The sequence below is a fragment of the Heterocephalus glaber genome, unplaced genomic scaffold, assembly GCF_053883595.1.
Source record: "Heterocephalus glaber isolate CG9 unplaced genomic scaffold, H.glaber_assembly_v1.0 deba00000122, whole genome shotgun sequence".
Lineage (NCBI taxonomy): Eukaryota > Metazoa > Chordata > Mammalia > Rodentia > Bathyergidae > Heterocephalus > Heterocephalus glaber.
In genome coordinates, this window is record NW_028258138.1 from 72290572 (window position 1) to 72315252 (window position 24681).

General features: G+C 35.5%; 1 protein-coding gene across 3 annotated transcripts in view; it reads left to right on the forward strand.

Moving 5' to 3' along the window:
• The window catches only part of Eaf2 (ELL associated factor 2), a 59527-nt gene extending 40226 nt beyond the window's left edge, over positions 1-19301 (forward strand). For 2 of the 3 annotated variants that reach the window (XM_004873584.3, XM_004873585.3), the window contains 4 exons: positions 69-205; positions 2229-2371; positions 18040-18294; positions 19115-19301. In XM_004873584.3, coding sequence (XP_004873641.1) covers positions 69-205; positions 2229-2371; positions 18040-18294; positions 19115-19161 — 582 coding nt within the window. In that variant the 3' untranslated portion in view covers positions 19162-19301. Of the gene's footprint in view, positions 1-68; positions 206-2214; positions 2372-18039; positions 18295-19114 lie in introns of all 3 variants that reach the window. The other variant, XM_004873586.3, reaches the window with a different exon arrangement.
• Positions 19302-24681: the final 5380 nt, after the last annotated feature.

Consider the following 24681-nt stretch of genomic DNA (forward strand, 5'->3'; position numbering starts at 1 on the left):
AACTCAAACCCAGCCTACCTGAATTTCTATGATAAATTTCAAGTAATGGTAATTAACTTTGTAAACAGGGTTCAACTACACCAGTAACTGTTTTCAAAGGTTCAAAGAAGCCTTACTTAAAAGAGTGCATTTTGATTATTAACCATGATACTGGAGAATGTCGACTAGAAAAACTAAGCAGCAACATCACTGTAAAAAAAACAAGGTAGGTGGTTCAGTGAGATAAATTATTTTATCAGCATATAAATTTATAAGGAAATGTCAGGAAAGAAGTTATCAGATTAAAGTCTGGTTGTTATGTAAGGTTATTTCTGTGTGTTAAAAAAATCTTTTAATCTTTCATTTTAAATTTGTTGAAGATCCTTAGCCAGATTTTACCACATTGCTGTGTGATATATGAAAGCTTGTTTTGTTTTTGAATGTATATGTATATCTTTTATTCTGTTGTAGATCCTTTCACAGAATTGGATTGAAAGGAGCCATTTATATGCTCCAAAATAATTTCATCTTTGCTAGTAAAAATGTATTTTGCTCCTAGATTATGTAAGGCACTGTAAAAATGAGTTTGTTATATAAATGGTAAACTCAAGACTTCTACATTTTAATCATATTAACAGACCAATGAGCAAGAGAGTAGAACCATCTCACATCCTTTTTGGAAGTAGGTGATGAATTATTTATTGTGCAGTGTAAGGGCACTTGCTGTAAAAGCTGTATAAATAGTATAAAAAATTGCTCTAGGAGTTAAGAGAAGGGCGAGGTCATGATTGATTAGGATATTCAGGAAACCTGAGTGATGTTGTATCTTGAGAGGGTGTTAATTAGGATCATAAAAATTACTTTGCTTATTAAAAATAAGAATTTCCAAGTACAACCTGAGTTCACAGAAGGAGCCTAGAAAGATATTTGTTAATATCCCTTCATCTCCCCCTCTCCCAGCTTCCTTGATTTTTACTATTAAAGTTTGGCCCCAGTATGGTGGCACACACTTGTAAGCCCAGCACTCTGGAAAGCTGAGGCAGAAGGATCACATGTTCATGCCCATCAGGGTCAACTTAGGATTCAATGAGACCGTATCTCAAAATAAAATATAAAAAAGGCTGAGGATGTAGCTCAGTATGAAGTCCTGGGTTCAATCTCCAACTACCAACACACAAAAAAATTAAAATCAGTGGGAAAGGATACAAGGTTAAAGGATATAAGGAAGGTTTGAATGCAAGAATATATCCAACTTTTTCAAGGCCAATGAATACTAGCTCTTTGAACAGAGCAGAGATTTTCTCTTTACTTGAGTACAAGTATTGGAAAGTGGAGGGTAATGTTAATAGGGGGTTGGAGGTAAGGTTGTAAAAGTAGGTTGATTCAGTATTAACTCAGAAAGTAGGACATTGTCTTGCAGGCAGTGGTTACATATTAAAATCTTTTTAACCAGGTATTGGCATGTTTACAGTTCTGTTTTGAAACACTGATCCAACAGAGCTAAGTGAAACAGTGTGGAAAACAGGAAAATGTGTAAACCAGGATTTTTGAGAGTGAACATTAAAAGTGAGACATTAAATGCTTTGTGAAGAAGAGTTGACAGTATTTGGTAACTGGAAATGGTAGAGGCAGAGGTCAAGCATAATTTTGTTATATACTCTTATATTGAAGATGTAGAAATAAAAGTATTTGAATCTTATTTATTAATATGTCTGTCTTAAAATTATGAATTCAATTTGAATTAAAGTCATGAATGTGGAAGTGATTTACTTTTAACAAAAATGATAAATTTAGAACTTAGAGAAAACATTTTATCTATTATACACCTATTACACTTTTCCTATTTAGTCATTGGTGAATGTGCTATCTGCTCAATTTGAGCAATGGTTGTTTTCATTCACATTTGTATCCATCACCTAATCTGTATGCATGCCATATTTGTTTTCTCTCTAGTACCTGATATATATATCAGGTACTAGAGAGAAAACAAAGCAACATGAGAACTTGTTAAATGAAGTAGCATTTTAATTCTTTTTTTTGGTACTGGTGGGGATCAAACTTGGGTCCTTGTGCTTGTGAGGCAGGCAGCAGAACCACTGAGCTAAATCCCAGGTCCAGCATTTTAATTCTTGAATATCATTTTAACAATTGTTAAGGGAACAGTAAATGGTCAAATTTAGTAAGTTTGTAAGTTGAAATTGTTACATTGCTATCATACTTGTATTGATTTTTGAGATTCTTAATTCCAGAGTTGAAAGAAGCAGTAAAATTCACCATCATGTAGAACAGCAGCAACAAATACAAAATTCAACTAGGATTCCCAGTCTTATAAAGCATTCTCCATCTGAAGACAAGATAGCCCCAACATCGCTAATGGATGACATTGAAAGAGGTAAAATCTAAATGTATATAGCATCTTCTTTATAATTGATAAGAATTATTAAGTAAAATTCTTCATTTTGATTAATAGTGAGATTAACTATAAAGCCTTTAATTAAAGCATAAATTTCTGTAATTATGCATTTTTCTTTGACAAGGATATAGCTTGTGATTTAAAGTAGCGTGTAATTAAGGTTGTATCTATGTAAAAGAATTTTTTTTTTTATTATTCTTGGAAAAATGTGACTGTAGTTGTGTGTAACTGGAATTTTCTACTTTTTGGCAGCTGTGATTATTTATAATTCAGTTTTCCACAGCTTCTTCCCATCAAAACTTTATGTATAGTCAGACTGTAGATGTTTAAGACACCACCAACAAAACAGGGAAAATGAGATGTAGTAAGCAGAAGCTGCAGGCACGTTTTCTGAATTGCTGCATACTTCTCAGCAAGAAGGCATTTCTAGCGATATACAATCTTCATGAAAGTAAGAAAATTTAAATCTCCATTTTTATTAGCTAAAGTTAAGATGTTAATATTATAGTAATTGTGGCAACATGAGACCCCAGTCATCAAAATATATTTGCCACTATATTTTGCCTTCATAATTAGCATGTAGCTGTCCAATTCCCCTTCTAGTACTAGTACAGTATTCATTCTCTTATGGATTAGTAGTCCCTATACAAACAGTAAAGAATTCATAAGTCTAGAATCCTTGTTGTTAAAAGAGATCTTAAATTTTCTTTTTACATTATGACTGCTTTCAAAATAGTTTTGAATCATGATGTTGATAGAGGGGAAATAGATGCAACTCCCAAACCTGCTAGATATCCAAAACGCAAGTTCATGTTCTCTAAAATCAAAGAATAAATTCTAGGAACAGGTTAAAGGTAGGAAAAATTTATTGAGAAAAGGATAGCTTCTGTCTAAGAGAGACAGAAGGAGGATTGGAAAATGGGTTGCCTGCCCACCTTGCTTTTCAAAGTGTTTTATATGGCAAGGCCATGAGGTGAGGTGGGTACAAAGTGGGACAAACTATAAGACCCAATGGAAAATTACACGGTGGGCATGAAGTGGGACAAAACCATGATCAACCAATAAGATTACAAGTACAGCTGCCCAGGTAATATTGATTAAATGGGGATCAAACGGGAAAACAAGTCACCTATAAAGGATTTCCAAAAAGGGAATGGGCTGGAGAGATTGATGTCTATTTAGAATATCAATAGTTGCTATTCATCTCTAGAGTAGTACCTCTATTCTTTTTATAATGCTAGCCAGTGAATGTGCCTCATTTTTTTTTTATGCTGAGGGCCCAGCTTTGTCTAACTGCCTTGTAATAATTTCTAACGTAGCTATCTGCAATAATGTCATTCTATACATATATAGGATGAAATACTGGAATAGGGAATCAAGAGATTGAAGAGGAAGCTGATGCAAATTTGCTTATTAAAATTAGCTGTGAGCTTTCTGGCCATCAAGACAATAATGAAGACACAAATAGCATTTTATATTATCTAAGACAGGTTTCAAAAAATCAGAATCTTCCTTCCTAAAAGGAATTCATCATGTGGAACCTGTTCTAGAAAGCATGAAACTATGTAGTATTCTAAACAATAATTTTATAGTGCAAGTAGAAGTTACCTCATGGCAGTTTTGTCACATAAACCTTAATTAAAGCATTGTATTAAAGCAATGGAAAACAGAGTTGCAGAGGATGTTAACATAATCTAATCATAAAGTTTTCTTGTTCTAACTTTGTATGAAAATGGAACATCATTTACTTTGATGTGTTTATACAACATATTCCTTAGAATATAATCTACAAAATTTTTTTTTCAACCTTACTGTGCCACTAATCATTGCTAAGATGGTTGAATCATCTTTTCAAATTTATATTAGCAGTTGTACTAGTATTTTTATAACTTAATTTTTACATCATATCTTTAAGCTACCTGGAATTTAAAGTTAAGGAATAAGATAGAGTCTTAGGAGAGTAGGGCTGAAAGAGGCCTTAAAGAAGTAATGCTTGAAAACAGTTGATGAATTACTTAAACCCATAGATTCAAGAAGGTGAACAAATCCTAACTAGGATAAGCCCAAAGAAATTCATACCAAGAGGCTTCATAATTAAATTTTGAAAACTGAAAGCAAAGGTAAAATATGGAAGCAAGAGAGAAATGGCACATCAGATTTCTCAGCTGAAACCCAGGAGATGAGAAGAAAGCAGCATAAAATATAGACTTATCAGCAAAAACATTACTACAGATAGGTGCATTAATAATAATTAAATGATTTATCTATCTTGACAAATATGTTTACCTCTAACAACAGAACTGGAGAATTCAAGAATCAAAAACTGACACAACTAAAAGGAGGCATACAAAAGTTCACAATTAGGCTTGAATTATTCCTCTCTCTACTCTCAGCAACTATTAATACTAATAGACAAAAAATCAACAAGGATATAGAAAGTCTGAGGAACACAGTGAATCAACAGTACATAAGTGACACTATGTGGAGCAGAATACACTTTTTTTTCAAGTGCTCATTGCGTATTCACCGAGATAGATCATATTCTGGGTCAAAACAGAAACTGCAACATATTTATAAAAACCAAAATCATACAGGCTGTGGTCTCTCATCAAAATGGAATCAAACTAAAAATTATTAATAGACAATAGGAAAAATGTCTAAGCTTTTGGTAATTAACATGCATCTAAATTATCCATGGGTTAAAGAAGAATCAAAGGAAATTAGAAATGAATGTTACTAAATGTATAAAATAAATATAGCATACAAAAAAATGAGATGCAGCTAAAGTACTGCTGAAGGGAAGGGAGTATATTTTTGGTACTAAATGTTCATATTAGAAAAGAAAATTCTCACCTCAGGAAACTAGAAAAAGGAAAGCATATTAAACCCAAAAGAGAAGCAAGTAATAAAAATAAAAAGTAAACAGAGTGAAATTGAAAAACAGTAGAGAGAATCAATGATGCAAAAAGGCAGGTCATCAAAAATTTTATACTGTTGATCAACCTTTAGAAAGAAAAGAAAAGAAAACAATACAAACCATTACTATCAGGAATGTAATTATACTTCTATAACCAGGAGAGTAATGAGTTCACTACAGATTCAGAAGCCATCTTAAAAATTATAATGGAGTGTTACAACTTTATCCTCATTAATTTGATTTTTTTTTTTGTTACCGGGGATTGAACTCGGGTCCTTGTGCTTGCGCTGCAGGTGGTGAAACCACTGAGCTAAATCCCTGGCCCATCCTCATTAATTTCATAATTTAAAGGGACCAGTTTCTCAAAAGCTAAAAACTGCCAAAACTTAATCAAAATGAATTAGACAATCTGAATATATCTATTAATATTACAGAAGTTGAATTAATAATTGGATGAAAAAATACCCAGGACCAGATGGTTTCACTGGTGAAGTCTGCTGAACATTTAAAGAGAATTAACACCAACTTCCAAAAAGTAGAAAAGAAGGTGCTATGGTTGGGCTAAGTATCCTCCAAAGGCCCATATGTTAAAGACTTGATTGCCTGTGCCTGCCTCGAAAGCACAAACAAGGTCCTGAATTTGATCCCTGGTACCTGTTGAGAGGTGATGGGAACTTTGGGGGAAAGGTTAGTAGGAGGTTTTCGGTCATTGGTAGCATGCACCTAAAGAGAATATTGGGACACTAGCCCCTCCCTCTTCCTCTCATTTCCCAATTATGAGGTGAAGATTTTGATCTGTGTGTTCCCTGTTTTTTCCTCCCAAAAGAGGCCTAAAAGCAATGAGCTACCTGATCTTGGACTAAAATCTCTAAAAGCATGAGCCAAAATAGTTGTTTTCATTTTATAAGCTCAGATATGTGTTACAATAATGGAAAGATAACATAGGAAAGAACATTAATAAGCTCATTGTATGAGCTCATTGTAGTACCCTGATGTTAAAACCAAATAAACATAATACAAGAAAAAGATAACAGTGGTCTAATATCTCTTAACTTTAAAAACTTCTTGCCTGTAATTATCTTACTCTGGAGGCTGAAGCAAGAAAATCATAAGTTTGAGCTCTGTTTGTATAACTTAGTGACTTAGAGAGACCTGTCTCAAAATTAACAACAACAAAAAAAATTGTTAAGGGCTGGGACTGTAGCCCAGTGTGAAGGCCCTGAGTTTAATCTTCCATATCACAAAAAATCCTGAAGGAAATATGACAAATCTAATATTATATAAAAAGAATTATAAATTAATTAAAGAATTATATATTAATTATTTACAATGTAATTTTAAGAGCTGGGGATTTAGTTCAGTGGTGCCACCACCTGCCTCACAAGGCCCTGAGTTCGATCCACAGAACCAAAAAAAAAAAGAATTATGCAACATGACCAAGATAACATTCATCTTTTCACATTGCTTATATTTGAGTATGTGAATGAGAATGGGGGAAGACAAGTGATAAACAAGTAAGTATGTATCTAAGTGAATTTCAGAAATGTGTCTTGAAGAAAATAAAACAGATAGTGGAGTTTGAAGGAAAAAATAATTCTTTGAGAAGGATAAATTTTAATCTGAGAAGGAGCTAGGCTTTCAGAGATCTAGAATCTTATCAGAGACACTGTTAATATAATAAGAAAGTTAACTACAAACTAGGAGGAACTTGGAGAAAAAATTCACAGTTCTGACAAAGGTCTCACAACAAGAAGAACTTACTATAAAGAATGCTTATAAATCAAGAGAAAAATAACTAAATATGAAAATGAACAAAAGACACAAATGAGTATTTCACAAAAGATAACCAAGTAGCCAAAGAGCACATGACAAATTGCTTCATACTATGACTTATCAGAGAAATGAAAACTAAAACTATAATGAGGCACCATTGTAACTCAAATGACTTTCTGTATTAAGTATGTATGTACAAAGATGGGGAAAGATAAATATCTGTAATTCTTATACATTATTACTAGGAATGTAAAACCACTTTGAAAACTGGCAGTTTTTAATGAAATAAAATCTATTCTTATCTTGAAACTCAGTGATTTTTCTCCTTTCTGCCCAGAAGAAATGAAGGCATATATTCACAAAATGACTCATAGGAGAAATTTTGTAACAGTTTTATTTATAATAGCCAAAAACTGGGAAAAAATAAATGTCCATAAATGGAAAATGGATAACCAACTTGTGGTACAATTTAAGCTACAAATTCATTCAGTAACCAAATGAGTATCAAAGCCATTATGTTAAAAATGAAGCCAAACATTTAAAAACTACATACCAAATGAATATTTAAATGAACTTCAAGAACAGAGAAAAATCTTTAGTAATGGAATTCAAAATGGTATTGGCTGGAGAAATGCATAAGAGAACATTCATAGGGATGGGTCTTGATCTCAGTTGTAGATACACAAATTATACATATGCTAAAATTCATTAACTGCATTTTGTTGTATGTAAAATATGTATAAAACAGCAAAGACCTGAATGAAGAATATACCAAGCAAAGTAAACAGCTAGCACAAAGAATTTAGGGTATATGAACTGGAAAAAAACGTGGTGGAATGGTGAGCAGCAACAGCTCAGCCTCTTTGAGATTCAGAATCCAGACACTGGAAAATAACAACTTGAGGAGGGGGCAGGAGAGAGAGGGAGAGAGAGAGAGGGAGAGGGAGAGGGAGAGGGAGAGGGAGAGGGAGAGGGAGAGGGAGAGGGAGAGGGAGAGGGAGAGGGAGAGGGAGAGGGAGAGGGAGAGGGAGAGGAGAGGGAGAGGGAGAGAGAGAGAGAGAGAGAGAGAGAGAGAGAGAGAGAGAGAGAGAGAGAGAGAGAGAGAGAGATCCCCAGGAACCAGGAAGAAAATGAGGGAGGCCCCAGGGAGAAATTCGGCAGTAGTGAGGATCAGTAGTTGCTGTGATCTTTCAGGGACAGCATAGGATTCTGCTCCCACAGGAGTGCTTCCACAGGCAATAGCTGGTGAGTGATCCCAGTCCAAGTGCCCACCGTATCCTAGGAGAGAGAGCTTGGTTAGGCACCATTCTGGGAAAGGGTGTAATGTTTGAACCCAGGACTCAGAGCAGCCATAGAATGGCTTCACTTTAGGTATTATCCTTCCAGCTGGGTGAGAGAACCCTGGGAGACAGCCACAGGGAGCAGACTGGAAAGGACCCCATGAGAGGTTTGAGCTCAGCTGGAAAGGATACAGATACTACCCCATGTGGCCAGAGGCCAAACATAGCCTGAATTGGTTTGGATTTGAAAGCCCTCTCTGTGATGATATCATGTGTTGTAGGAGTTGGTTTTTTTTCTAAACCAAAACCTCAGTATTCAGGTTTAGTTGCAGTGTTAGCACTTTGCAATAAGTGGATTTTTATCAGAGGGTGATCAGTCCTCCTACTGCCTAGAAAGGGAGCTGCTGAGGGCTAAAGACAGTAGAGATTTGCATAATTTCAAAGTACATAGGGGACCAAGAGGTCAGTGCCTTAGAGCCTTCACAAAGCAAAAGTCACATAGCCAAATTATTTGAAAGGATAACAAAAAGAGATTAAAAACAGATTAGTGTGGTACTCAGTGGGCTCAAAAGCAGAGTGCTTACAGGAGATGCGAACGAAAAGATAGCTGTGCTAAACAAAATGATACAAAACATAAATGACCAGATTAGTAAAGAATTAGAGTTCATTAAAAGGTTTCAATCAGAAATCCAGGAGATTAAAAATTATATTGAAAGTGTGGTCAACAGAAGTGACCAATGTGAGGACAGAATTTCAAAGAAGTAGAGCACAAAGATACCTTCAAGACAAACTACTCAAAGATAACTTAAAAGCAAGAGAACATGAAAAATGAATTGAATTGTCAAGAGCCATTCTACATAAATTTTTGGGGGAAAATCATTAAATAATTAAAGTATGACTCTAGCTGTCTAAGGCCCAAAGTCACCTTGCCTGAGAACTGGCTCTGGCATGTGGAAACAACTCCGTTTTGCCTCCAGTCACAAGTTGAGGCCTCAGTGGTCCCATAATACTGTGATGCTCAACGGCAAGAGTACATCAGTTGAAGACATCCTGGTTCTTTGAGAACTGAGTAGTAATAAAAAAAAAAAGAGAGGTTTCACCTGGGGGAAGGACAACTTCTTTATTAGCTTGCTTATCTTGTCTCATCTACTGTTGTAAGAATGCTCTCCTTATCGCTCTCATCAACTTTAAGATCTGCAGTGACCCTAAGGTACTCATCAACATTGGATTACTGCAGCCCCCTAAGTCACCTGATACTCCCTCCAGTTACTGTGTATACCCAATAAATAATGATTAGCTCCTGAATATCTTTGTCTTTGCCCACTCTGAGGCACTGCCTGCCTGGCCCCCCATGTATTCTGAAATTATAAAAATCTCTATTGTCTTTCTTTCTTTAACCATTCCCCTTTAAAAGTAATTGGAGGACTGATTGCCCTCTGATATTGAACTCCTACTAGACAGTGCAAAGAAAATTAAGAATAATTGGAATATGTCAAAAACAGAAGGTAGCACAATTGGCATAAGAAACCTATTCACAGAAATACTGGAATAGCAGAAAATTTTCCAAAGATAGGGAAAGAAACATACAGATATAGAACCTCAGATAATAATGACCAAAAGAGAAGCACTCCATGCCACATCACAAAGTAGCAAAAGTCCCTCATCACAGGGACAAAATCTTAAAAGCTGTAAGACAAAAGCAGTAATCACATATAAAGTTACACCCATTAGAATTGTAATAGTCTTCTCAACACAAACCTTAAAGGCCAGGAAAACTCAGTGTGAAGTATTTCAACCCTTAAAAGACACCAGCTTTCAGCCCTGATTTATATATCCTGCAAAACTTTCCTTCAGAATTAATGGTGAAAGCCAAAAGACTGGCTTGAACCTACCAGTTTGACCTGCCAGTGGTACACACATGACTGTATGAAAAAATGGTTGCTGTTGTAGCCATAAAAAAAGCCAAACACTTTGTGCGGTCTGCACAAATCAGCTGCCTTTTGTATAAATATTTTAAAGAAATTCACAAATATAAATGAATTTCTGTTAATTTAAGAAATAAATTTGTTGATTATTATAAATTTTAATTTATATAAATAGCATTAATTAATATTTATATTTGGGAAGTAGCTATTCAAATTCAAGCAACTAACTAGGTCCATTTATAAGATTTTTATTAATTTTATTACTAAAAAGACCAATAAAAGTGACTAGATCCATTTGTACCACCTAATGGTACAAGCCACCTGGAGGGACAGTCTTCCACATACCACCATTGGTTCAAGCCAGCAAGAACATGTTAATAGCAACAACTGTATCACCTTGTCTGTAGTAGTGAAGTCAGTGAGAACAAAGGTGTCAAACATAAACTGGATATTGACAAACCCTAAGAATCACCCATGACCCACCATTATCCAGAGAAAAGAGGTCTATGATTCTAGGGTAGACACTTAGGCAATGATGTACTGATCTTAGATAATGAAGTATTGTAAATCATACCACTAGTTTCTGCTGGATGTAGGCAGTGGTATAAGAGCTCAAGCAGACCACTGGATTAAAAGCCATCTCCTTCAGCCCAGTCCTCTGAACATTTTAACCAGTAAATCTGGCCTCCCACCACAGAACACAGGCCCCATGATCTTCCTGACCTGAGCCTGAGCCTCTCAGGGAATCTCAGAAGAGCTCTGTCTAGCTCTCACCTAAAATCCTGCCTCCCAAGGCTGTCTCTCACTTGATCTGTGTGAAACTCTCCTAGGTGTCGGTCTCATCTTTAATCAGCTCAGTCTTTTGGCTTTCACCTCTACTTCCCTATGCTGAGAACCAAGGTGCAGAGCTGGCCAGGGATTTGTTAGTTTGGCCACTCCCCTCCTCACCCAAGCAGGCCTTGTGAGGCAGCCAGTATCAGTAGCAGGAGTTGGGACCTCTCTCACCTGGGGTGCTCAAGGCACCCAACATTGGTGGTGACAGAGTTGAGGTGAGGCTTCTCTCCTCTTCTCCCTTAGGGCACGCAAGGTGCCTGGTGTCGGCAGCATTCAGTATGGGGCAGAGCTTCAAGGAACATATTTTAAAAGAAATTCACAGATTAAAAATCAAAGGATGGAAAACAGTATTCCACACAACAGGACCCTTTAAAAAATGTAGGAGTTTAACTATCCTACTTTCAGACAAAATGGATTTCAAGCCATAACTAATTAGAAGAGATAAAGATGGTCACTACATGTTGGTTAAGGAAGTGATAACAATTATAAACATATATGCACCAAACACTGAACATGCCCAGCTTCATAAAACAAACACTAGTGGACATGAAAAATCAGATAAACACCAACACAATTGTAATGGAGGACCACAATACCCCACTTTTACAATCAGATCAACTAGATGAAAAATCAAGAACGAAATATCAGAGTTGAACCAAATCTTTGAACAAATGGTTCAATAGCTATCTGCAGAGTGTTCCTCCAGCAACAGAATATCCATTTTCCTCAACAGCACATGGAACTTCTTCTGGAATAGACAACATGGCAGCCCATAAAACATGCTTAAGTAAATGCAAAAGAATCAAAATTATCCCACAGATATATCAGATCATAATGCAAGGAAACTAGAAATAATGGCAAAAAATGCATAGAAATTAAATAATACCATCTTGAATAATCAATAGGTCACAGATGAAATTAAAAAAGAAATTAGACAGTTACTATAATCAATAATGCCAGTACGACATACTGGAATCTATGAGATGCAATGAAAGCAGTCCTAAGAGGAAAATTTATAGCTGTGAATGCCCACATCAGAAAAACAGAGCAAGATCAAGTATATTATCTTAACAGTGCACTTCAAGTTCCTAGAAGAAAAAAATCCAAATCCAAATGTAAGGAAGGAAATTGTGAAATAAGCAAAAATTAATGAAATTGAGACTAAAAATACAACTAACCAGTGAATCAAAGAGTTGCTTTTGAAAGAATAAACAGACAAACTGAAGCCAAGCTTAGCAAAAAAGAAAGCCCCAAATCCATGAAATTAGGAATGAAATAGGCAAAATCACTATGGATCATTTGTGACTGCTTTGAGAACCTGTACTGTAGTAAAATAGAAATATCAGAGGTAATACATTCTTAGATACATGTGTACTTCCAAAGCTAAACCCCAAAAGATACAAATATTCTGAATAATTCAATATCAGTCTATAAAATTGAAGAATAAAAAAACTAAGAAAAGCCTAGGTCTCGACAGTCACTGCTGAGTTCTACAAGAACTTTAGATAATATTTAACACCAATACTCCTTAAATTCTTTAATGAAATTGGAAGAGAAGCAGTACTTTCAAAGTCATTCCAGGAAGCAAGCATTACCTTAATTCTAAAATCAGAAAAGGACCCAACCAAAAAAGAGAACTGTAGGCCAATCTTTTTAATGGAATAGATGCAAAACTCTTCAATAAGATACTGACAAACAATGCAACAAATCATCAAAAAAAATCATACATCATGACCAAGTAGAAGTCATTCTACAGATACAGGAATGGTTCACCATATGTAAATAAGTATATGTAATAAACCATATAAACAGATGCAAGGACTGAAATTCCATGATCATTTCAATAGACACAGAAAAAGCCTTTGACACAATCCAACATCCATTCGTGATTAAAAAAAAAAAACTTGAAGAAAATAGGTATACAAGGTCTTTATCTCAATCTGATAAAAGCCATCTATGGCAAACCAATGGCCATCGTCATATTGAATGGGCAGAAACTGAAAGCTTTCCCTCTAAAATCAGGAGCAAGACACTCTTGTTACCAATCTTCTTCAATGTAGTTCTCAAAACATTAGCTAAAGCAATCAGGTAAGGGAAAGAAATAAAAGGGATGTGCATACGAAAGGAAGAAGTTAAATTATCATTACTTGCAGATGACATGATACTCTATGCAGAAGACCCCAGAACCTCTACCAAAAGTCTCGTGAATTAATAATCCAATTCAGTAGTGTAGCAGGATACAAAATAAACACTCAAAAATCAGTAGTGTTCCTGTACACCAATGTGAGCTCACTGTGAAAGGAATTAGAGAAACAAAACATTTCACAATAGCATCAAGACAAATTAAATACTTAAGAATTAACCAAGGAAGTGAAAGCCCTCTACAATGCTACAGTGACAACTACCATACTCTGAAAAAGGAGATTGGAGGGGATATCAGAAAATGGAAAGATACATGTGTTCCTTGACAGGCAGAACCAATATAGTCAAAATGGCCACATTTCCAAAACTGATATGCAGATTTAATACAATCTCAACCAAAATTCCAATAGCACTCTTCATAGAACTAGAGAAAACAATCCTAAAATCCATATGGATTCAGGAGCGACCTAGAATAGCAAAAAACAATCTGGGTAACAAGCACAAAGTAGGAGACATCACAATCCCAGATTTGAAGTTATACTACGAAGCTGCAGTGATAAAAACTGCTTGGCTTTGGGAAAAAGACTCCTGGATCACTGGAACAGAATAGAGCAGTGGTGGTGAACCTATGGCACAAATGCTGCAGTGTGCACACAGAGCCCTCTCTGTGATGATATCTTGAGTTGTAGGAGTTGTTTTTTTTCTAAACCAAAACCTCAGTATTCAGGTTTAGTTGCAATGTTAGCACTTTGCAATAAGTGAATTTTTATCGGAGGGTGATCAGTCCTCCTACTGCCTAGAAAGGGAGGTGCTGAGGGCTAAAGACAGTAGAGATTTGCGTAATTTCAAAGTACATAGGGGACCAGGAGGTCAGTGCCTCAGAGCAGGCAAAGATAAAGACCCTCCTAGCTAGCCATTATTTATTGGGTACACACAGTAACTGGAGGGAACATCAGGTGACTTAGGGGGCTATGGTGATCCTATTCCAATTTTATGCTGATGAAGGTGGTAAGGAGAGCATTCTTGTTTTGTTTTTTTTTGGTACCAGGGATTGAACTGCCTGCGAGGCAGGCAGCAGAACCACTGAGCTAAATCTCCGGCCCTAAGAGAGCATTATTTTAGAGGAGTGGTTACGGGGATCGAACTTGGGACCTTGTGCTTGAGAGGCAGGTGGCGGAACCACTGAGCTAAATCCCCTGCCCAAGGAGAGCATTCTTTAAATAGTAGGTGAGACAAGATAGCAGTCTAATAAAGAAGTTGTCCTTCCCCCAGGTGAAACCTCTCTTTTTTTTTTTTTATTACTACTCAGTTCTCGAAGAATCAGGATGTCTTCAGCTGATGTACTCTTGCCCTTGAGCATCACAGTATCATGGAATCTTTGAGGCCTCAACTTGTGACTAGAGGCAAAACGGAGTTGTTTCCGCATGCCATAGCCAGCCCTTGGGCAAGGTGACATTGAGTTTTAGATGGCTATAGTCACACTTTAATTATTAAATGATTTGCCCCCCAAAATTTATGTAGAATGGCTCTTGACAAATTTTAGATTGCAGTTTGGGCACTTGGTCTCTAAAAGATTCACCATCACTGGAATAGAGGATGCAGAAACAATGCCAGGTGCAGTCAGCTACCTTATATTTGACAAGGGGAAAAATACTTTCTCTGGAGAAAAGAGAGCTTTTTTGTGAAGTGAGTATTCTTTTCTCTTTTTGGTACCAGTGATCAAACTCAGGACCTTGTGCTTGTGAGGCAGGCGCTAGAACCACTGAGCTAAATCGCCGGCCCTAAAGTGAGCCTTTTTAACAAATGGTGCTGGGAAAACTGGCTATCCACATGCAGAAGTATGAACCTAGAACCATGTCTCTCACCATGCACCAAACTAACATAAAAATGAATCAAAGACTTAATTATTAAATCCAAAACACTTAATCTGCTGGAAGACACAATAAATGAAAGACTTGAAGACATTGGTATAGGCAACACCTGTCTGAACAGAGCCCCAGTTGCACAAGAAATAATACCAAGAATCAACAAATGGTATCACATTGAATTAAAAAGCCTCAACACTGAAAAGGTAACCACCAACAGAGTGAAGAGGCAACTTACAGAATGGGAAATTTTGTGTGTGTGAGCTACTCCTCAGAGTACTATATCTAGAATATATAAAGAACTCAAAAAAATTAGACCTTCCCAACAAATTTAAAGACCCAATTAAAAAATGAGCATCTGAAATGAATATATACTTCTCAGATGACAAAGTACAAATGGCCAATAAATACATGAAATAATATTCAGTATCACTGGCAATTCCAGAAAAAAAAATGGTTATCTTTGAGAAATCAAATAACAAATCCTGGAGAAGCTGTGGGGAAAAAGGAATAATTCTTCATTGTCGGTGGGAGTGTAAAGTGGTACAGCCATTAAATATGGAGATTCAAAAACATAAAACTAGAAATTTCAACCCACCTATTCCCCTCTAGGTATCTTCCACAGTGAGTTAAAGACATCATATTACAGTGATACAAGCCTACTCATGTTTATAGCAGCACAATTCAAAATAGCTAAATCTTGGAAGCAGCCTGTGTGTCCATCAACAGATGAATGAATAAAGAAAATGTGGTGTTAAAAGAATCATACCACAGTGATATATGCACACCCATGTTCATAGCAGCACAGTTTGTAATAGCTAAAACTTGGAAACAGTCCAAATGCCCATCAACTGGAGACTGGATAAAGAAAATGTGTTTTTTTTAATAAAATGGAGTACTACTTAGCCATAAAAAACGAGGAATTAGAGACATTTATTGCTAAATGGATGCACAATTGAGGCGATACTCTTAAGTGAAATAAATAGGACACGTGTAAATACTGAATAGTTTCTCTAGTGTGAGAAACTGAAAGTGTAAACAAGGACTAAAAGGTATAATAGATAATGTGAAATAGGAAAAAAAGGGGCAAAAGGGAAGGGGAATTGGGAGGGGTAGGGGAAAGGAAAGAAGGGAATGGAATTAATATGAGAAAATTTTAAAACGGAAACAAAGTCTTTGTAAATAGGGAAGGATGGAGGGTTTGATGGTAGGGCAGGGAAAGGGGGAAAAAATAGGAACCAAGAGAGGTTATGTGAAGGTGCAAATTTCCAATGATGAATGTCATTATATTGTATACCTAAAATGTACCAATAAAATAAAATTTTTTAAAAAAAGAAAATTTGGTGTTTATACACACTAGAGTACTATTCTGCCATAAATAAAGATAAACTTGAGTCATTTGTAGAAAAATGGATGTGCCTTGAGACTATAATGTTAAGTGAAATCAGATACACAATCTTTTTTGAGGGGGGTGGGTACTGGGGATCGAACTCCGGACCTTGCGCTTGCGAGGCAGGTGGTGACACCACTGAGCTAAATCCCCGGCCCCAGACACACAATCAATCTTAAATATCACATGGTTTCTCTTACATAAGAACCCAAAATTTAAAGTACAAAATAAAGATAGAAAATAAGCAATAGTGATATGGATCTTTGGCTGGCATATGGGAAACGAAACAAGAGCTGGAGGGAGGGGGGAGGAGGAGAGAAGGGAGGGAAATGAGATAAGAAAAGGATAAGGTTGTAAAGTGTTGCGTATGTGCATTATATAGATATGTGTACATGCATGTGTGTATATATATGTATGTATATGTATGTATGAAGGGGCCCAAGAGATGCAGGACAGGGAAAGGATAGGGAGGATGGGGGAGGAGCTTAAAAAAGAATTAAGATTATGTACTAGACATGTACCAATTCCCCATGATGATTATAATCATTATGTACTATAAACATGTATCAATTAGAAAAAAAGAATTTAGGATGTAAGTGGATTAGACATAGTCAAATAATAGAATGAAAGCCAAGTGTCTCTAGGAGAATGAGGGAGTAAGCTAGAAATTATCAGTAAACTTAATATGCAGTGTACTAAGATGATATTAAATGACAATGTGTTAACTGAGTATATTATTTAGTTTTATTCTGGGTTTTTTGCATTAAAATTTTTTTTCAACTATTTGACATTTGTATCTAGACAAATAATGGACAAACCCTGACCTGAAGTCAGTAGACTTGGCTCTACTGAGTAGCTGGCAAGTTTTTGCTATTCCATATCTACATAATTTGAAAACTTGTAAGGTTGCATAGCTAAAATCTTTCCAACCATAAATTGTGTGTCTTACTAAACCTAAGAAAATATCAACATTATTGATTTTTTATCTACAGACATATTTAAAACCAAAATTATAATTGGAACTGTCTTTTCAAAAAATGTTAGAATATTTTAAGTCACCATTAAGGAAATAGCAGAAACCTAAAATGATGCTTCATCAAAATGTTATCTAGGGGAACTAGGGGAAGAATGAAATTCATCTGTGTGTATACACTTGTACTGTATATAGTAAGGGGATAAGAAAAAAACTAGAAGATAGTTTCTGCTGAAATAAATTTTAATTTTCACATCATGATATATTATTTGAGTTACATGGATATGAAGGACAGTAGTGTAAATACATGTGGAGTTGAAATTTAGACATTGCCTATGTCTTAATTATAGTTTCATCAATGAAGTGTGACTTAATGATTTAGGAGTTCTTTTAAAATAAAATGCTTTAGATGGTATAAATGTATTTGGTTTTCTTTATTTTTCAATAAGGATTTCTTATATACTAATATAAAAAAAGAAACTAATTGAATTTTATTATCTTTAGTCAGTATTATTTATTTAATGTACCTATTTCTCTTCTATTTCTAGAACTAAAGGCAGAAGCTAGTCTAATGGACCAGATGAGTAGTTGCGATAGTTCATCAAATTCCACAAGTTCATCATCATCAAGTAGTGAAGATAGTTCTAGTGAATCAGATGATGAAGAGGGCAGGTCTTCTAATCCAGGGAATTGTATCTCAGGGCGTCCTACCATGTCTGCCATACCACAGTCCAGGACTTCTGATACAGATGCTGGTCGTGAGAGATTTCATGACAACAGTGGCTTTCTGATGAATACTCTACGTAAGTATATATAAACATGAGTAATTAAAAAAGTAAGAACTAATGGGGTAGTCATACTGTTTATAATCTAAAATTCAGGCAAAAAGGAAGATGTAAGGGTATCTAGAAAGATAAGAGCAAAATCCAGAAGGCATTATGTCACAGTCAAAAATCAATGGATAATATACTAAAAAGATAATGTAAGTTCTATAACTCAACACACACAAGAGTTACAAAAGCAATAAATGATGACACACTTGTATTCTTGACATGTTAATGAATTTTGACTGCACTTTAAGTAAAAAATTAGATAGCATGTTTCCATTGTTCAAAATGGTGACCTGAGCCTGCTGGTGCAGTGGCACATGCCTGCAATTACAGCACTCAGGAGGCTCAGGCAAGAGGATCGCTGTGAGTTCAAGGCCTGACTGGGCTGTATAGTGAGTTCAATGCCAGTCTGAACTACATAGTGAGCCCCTATTTCAAAAACAAACAACTACAACAAAAAAGATATCCCAATTTGCTAAACTCTCAACATTCTTTCTTTTCCTGATGTAATAAGTGAATGGTATATAATAAAGAATGATGTTGATATGCAAAAAAGGCTTAAATGTTAGGGGATACTGAAATTATCCTGAAGTTTCATAGTATATGTTTTTTCTTTCCAGGTAGTATTGAGTTATTAATTATGTAACTAAATTACTTGATAAGCAATCTGATTATTAATTACACAATGCTAGCTAAACAGTCCCTTTGTTGTATACTTGTTATTATAAAAATTAGTGTATTAAATATTAATATTTTAAATATTTAATTACAGCTTTATTCTTTTTTATTTTAGGTAATGATTTGCAGCTGAGTGACTCAGGAAGTGACAGTGATGACTGAAGAAATATTTATCTATAAATATAACTTTTACAAGGCATGTGTTTATTTTGTATTAAAATAAAGACTCCTAAGAGTAAGGAAAATATGATACTTTTGATGATAAAAGAAATTAAATTTGATTGAAACTTTAAAACTTTTTATTGAGTACCAGACTTGTGATGTGTTATCTTCATTTAATCTTAACAAAACTTTTATGACATTGATAGATGCTGGTAAGAAGAGTCAGAGGGTAGGTGACTTACCCTGGGTATTATTAGTTAATAAGTGGTAGATCAGTGGTCTAGAGTCTAAATTCAGTGCTCTATTCTACCGCACTGCTGTCTCCAATTGTGAAACACCAAAACTATTAATTTATAATAAATGTCCATCATTTTAGTTGTATCCCCGAGCCTTGTCTATCTGATGTTCCTTAAATTATGGTTTAAAGTACTTTAATTCTTGACAAAATTAAACTATAATTTAGGGTGAAGTTAAATACTTATTTCAATTAAATATTGTTCTGTTATCATTTTCTTTTGTTTTCAGAAGAAACACAAGCAGTTAAGTGTTGAGATAACTAATATTTATAATATCTTTGAATTTGAAAGAAATGATAAATATTTAATCATAGTTGAATGTCATGACCTACAATTAAAAAATCTTTTTTAACCAGTTTTAGGTTCATAACAAAATTGAGCAGAAAATTTAGAGAGTTCCTATGTCTTCTGACTCCACTATGAGTGTCTCACACGCGTAGTGCTATGTTTGTTGTAATTGATGAACTTTCACCATTGTTATCTGAAATCCATAGTTGACATTAGGATTCACTTTTGATGTTGTATGTTTTATGGTTTTTTGACAAATATATTTAGGAATAACATGTATCCATCATTATAGTAACATACAGAATAATTTCACTGCCCTAGAAATCTCTGATCTGCCCATTCATTTCTCTTTTCTTTCTAACCTCTGACAGCTGCTAATATTTTTACATCTCTATATAATTTTGCATTTTCCTGAATGTTATATAACTAAAATCATACAGTGTATTAGTCAACTTTCCTTTTGTTGGGACAAAATACTTGACACTTGCAACTTAAAGGAGGAGATGGTTTAATTTGGCTTACAGTTTGAGAGGTTTCAGCTCATGGTTGGCTGACTCCAAGGCAGAAATATCATGACAGAAGGGCATGGTGGAGAAAAGCTTCTCATTCCATGGCAGCTGGGAAGCCGAGACAAGAGAAGAGTGCCAGTGAGAGACAGGCCCTCCACAGGCACATCCTCAGTGACCCCTACCTTCGAAGAGCACATTCAGCTGTGTATATCAGTGGACTAATCCACTGATGAGTTTAGTACCCCCATGATCCAGTCACCTCTCCAGGAGTCTATGAATCCAGTCAAGTTGATAATTAAGATTAAATGACATATATAACATATAGCCTTTTCAGGTTGGTTTAACTTACTGTATACTGTACATTTCCTCGTCTTTAATTCTTGCTAACCCTATTTTAGGGCTAAATGTTCCATGTCTGAATCTACTACTCACTTGCCAAAAACTTGTTTGCTTTTGGAAATTATGGAAAAATTTTTAGTTAACTTTACTTCTTGCCACTGAAATTTGTATAGTTTTTCTTTTCTTTTTTAAAAATTTATACAAGTTTTGGCTTTATTGTTTCCTACTTTCTCTCTTTTTTCTCTAGCCTACCTTCAGTTAATCTCTTTTCATTTTTGTTTTACTTATCAGTACTTAGCCAAGATCTACAACTATGTCATTTATTACTTAACTAAAGCAAGCTCATATACTCTGAATATCTAGTAAACCATGCTAATCATTTTAATATAGTAATACAAATAATAGTGGTTTTTACTGAAAGTTGAGCTGGGATTTCTTAGTGTTAACTCTACAAGAAATGAGAATATGATAGGATGAGGTGGAATGTGGGCAACATAACATACATTATATTCTCTAACTTCTTGCGATCCAAACTGCTCATCTTTGCTCCTTATTTTTTCCTTTGTAAATTGAGCGTTCTTAAAGACTATTTTTAATGGATTCATCATTCTCTTTTTTTCATTTTTACTACATCATCATTCCCAGTACCCCCCAAAGGTATATACAGTATAAGTAACTCCCATGTTTTTTTATCTCTTCTGATGTGTTTTCAGACCCCAAAATGTAGAGAGCTTGTGGATTAGACAAGTTCTCACATATGAGGTTTTCTGCCAGAAACAGCTGATATTCCTCATTCTAAGCACATACCCTTTCAGTTTGACCTGTTCTGAATAGCTTGATTAAACTCATGACCATGCTTTAAGGATACAAGCAGGAAAAATATATTGGCTACAAAGAAACAAAAATCAAAGGGCTTTGAACTATTCCTATAATTAATTTAGTAATTTCAAATTTATTAATAGATGAATCAAAAGGACTTAAGAATGAAAAAATTATTTAAAATGTAATTTTAAAGGCTGGGGATTTAGCTCAGTGGTGCCACCGCCTGCCTTGCAAGCTCAAGGTCCTAAGTTTGATGATCCCTGGTACTAAAAAAAATTTAAAAATAAAATATAATTTTAAAAGGTTGAAAAATTCAGTGTTTTGAAGATTGACAACTTCTCTGTCCCCTGAAGAAGACTCCCTCAATTTTAAGGAGTAGGTAACACATCCCAGAAACATTTTAAACAGAAATGACATCCTGAATGCTGGCCAAAGGGAGAATGTCAAGGGCTTAGCCCAGCTATCTTGATATTGCAGTCCTGGTTGAGCAACCATATTTTGGACTGAGACCGCATGCATGTGCTTAGGATACTGAATTGGGAAAGAGTTTTTTTTTTCCTGTACTTTCACATCACAACAATCAACACAGAAAACTTTTGTGATCCCACCATATGTGTCATTTACTCCCCACCAGTTACCAAACAAGCAATTCTATAGAGACACAGGCTGAGTAACTCCAACTCCAGGCAATTCTGATACTACCTGGAGATAGCATGAGATCCCACAAGTTAATTGCTCGGTCCCCAGACTGCTCCACCACCACCACTTCAGATGCTAATCGCAAGCCCTAGGTTGTTTTACCTGTGCTTCTGACCAAATATAAGCAGGTTCTCACAACCCACCCTTTGGATTTGATTAATTATCTTGAGTGGCTACAGAAATTAGAAACACGTTGACTGGGTTAAAGGAAATTGCAAAGGATACAGGTAAAGAGATGCATAAGGCAAGGGTATGGGGGAAGAAGCACAGAACTTTCATACCCTCTCCAGGTGTAGAATGTTCATATGTTCAGCTCTCAGGAAATTCATTACATCCTGTTCTTTGAGGTTTTTATGAAGACTTCATTGCACAGGCATGATTGCTAATAGACTGGAGGAGGACAACCAGCAAGTCCTGTCTGCTCAAATTCTTCAGCATTTCTGCCTCATGGGTATGAGGCAAGAACATTCTGGAAAAGGGTTTCATGACCTATTAGAGAAAGTAGGTCAGAAAATTTCTTTATGGCCAGCTTTAAGAAAAATAGGGGAAAATTATAGTTTCTATTATCCACCTTAGGGAAAAGAAATTCTAGTTTCTATTTCTTACCTTGGGGAGAAAAAGGACCAGGTTAAAAGGAGGGAAGATGAAGGAAGGAGGGAGGGAGGCAGAGAGAGAGCTTTCTGAGGCCTGCACCTGAGACTTAAAGTGCTTCAAAATTATTGTAATGACTTGAAAAATGACAAGGGTTATGAGAGTAGTAAACCAGGAACTGGATATAAACAAAACTCAAAAGGGCCTGATTAAAAAAAACCTGGAAAGACTTGAAAACAGTGTAAAATTTGAACACATTCTCCTACACATACACCTCCATCAACAAAGGATATAGCCTTATTGGTTCAAAGTTTTAGAGCACCTCTGTCTGGTTGTTGACCACTCAGAGCAATGCCCACTGCTTCACTTCTTCCCAAACATTGGCATGAGAAATATAACTCCCAACCTGCTAGATGTCAGATGTGCTGAGTTCATGTCCCCTGAAATCAAAGAATGAATTCCAAAGGACAAAGGAGGTTAAGAGTAGGAAAGGTTTATTGAGAGATAGCTCCTGAGAGACAGTAGGAGTCCGGGAAGTGGGTTGCCACTGAGGCCCTTTGGCAGGAGTAATTTATACAGCAAAGTCACAGTGTGGATACACTGTGAATCAAACTACAGTCAACCTATAGGATTATAAATATAGCTGCTTAGCTAATATTGGTCCAACGGGGAAGTGAGTCACATAGTAAGAGTACACAGAAAGAACAAAGGCATTTGGGGAAAGGGATGAGTCTGGATGCTCTGGCCACCCACCTGGACGACTGACTGAGGCCTATCTGGACTTCCCAGATGAGGTGGTGCTATTTATAGTAAAATTCCAAGTTACTGCTTATCCCTTGGGGAAGCATGTAGGTCTGGCCATTCCATCTTTATCTTGAGGCCTCATCTTCTTCAGATTTGCCTCCAGCCACAATTCTGATATTTTTATTGTTTCTGCTGACTTCTTTGAGAGTCCAGTCCCTCTCTGACTATATATTAATTTCTGTCTAGGTTAGCTGCCAATAACATCAAACATGTTCTTCTGGCCTAGAACCTTAAGAGAAAGTGATTCTTGGAAAAATAGTTTGCAATTTAAGTAATAATAGTTAATACTAAAATTGAAAACAACCTAAGTGTCTATCAATGGAAGAATTTGTACATAAATGGTGGTTTATTTATGTAGTGAATTCTACCAAATGATTGGGGAAAATTTTGTTACAGGCAATCACATGGATGAATCTCACAGATGTAGTATTGACAAATAGAAATTAAATACAAAGAATATGAACAGTATTATTCCATTTACATGAAGTTCAGAAGAGGCAAAACAAATCTATGGTGATGGATTTTCTAGCATTGCAGTGTCAGAAAATTTTTAAATCTCATCTGTGTGCTGGTTGTGTGAGTTATATGTAAAAATTAATAGGGTCTGACACAAGATTTGTGTATTTTATTGCAAGTTATCTTTAAAAAATTTTCATTAGTGTATGTTTTTGATACATAATAAATACTTTCATCATGGGAAACTGGTAAATATGCATATCATATCTTTATCCTTTTTACTTCCTGTTTCCCTCCCTTTATTGTAAGTTATATTTAATTTTAAAAGTCCATAGACAAAATCAATAGGAAAAAGTATGTGGAGGATAGCAGACCATTAGGATCAATTATATGCCAATTTTTCTTGTAGATTTACAAGAAGGAGACAGCTTAATAGAATGATGGGCAAACATATGCTATCTGGACCCTTTGTCAAAGATCAAATAGTTAAATATGTCTGGGGAGGTTTCTGTATCTTCAGTTCTGTTCACTGATCCACAAGTCTTTTTTTGTTCCAGTACCATGCCATTTTTATCACTATTGCTTTGTAGTATATCTTGAAATCAGGTATTGTTAGGCCACCTCCTTTGTTATTATTGCCCAAAATTACTTTTGCAATTGTGAGTCTCTTCTGGTTCCACATGAATTTTAAGAATTTTTTTTTTCTCTAGCTCAAT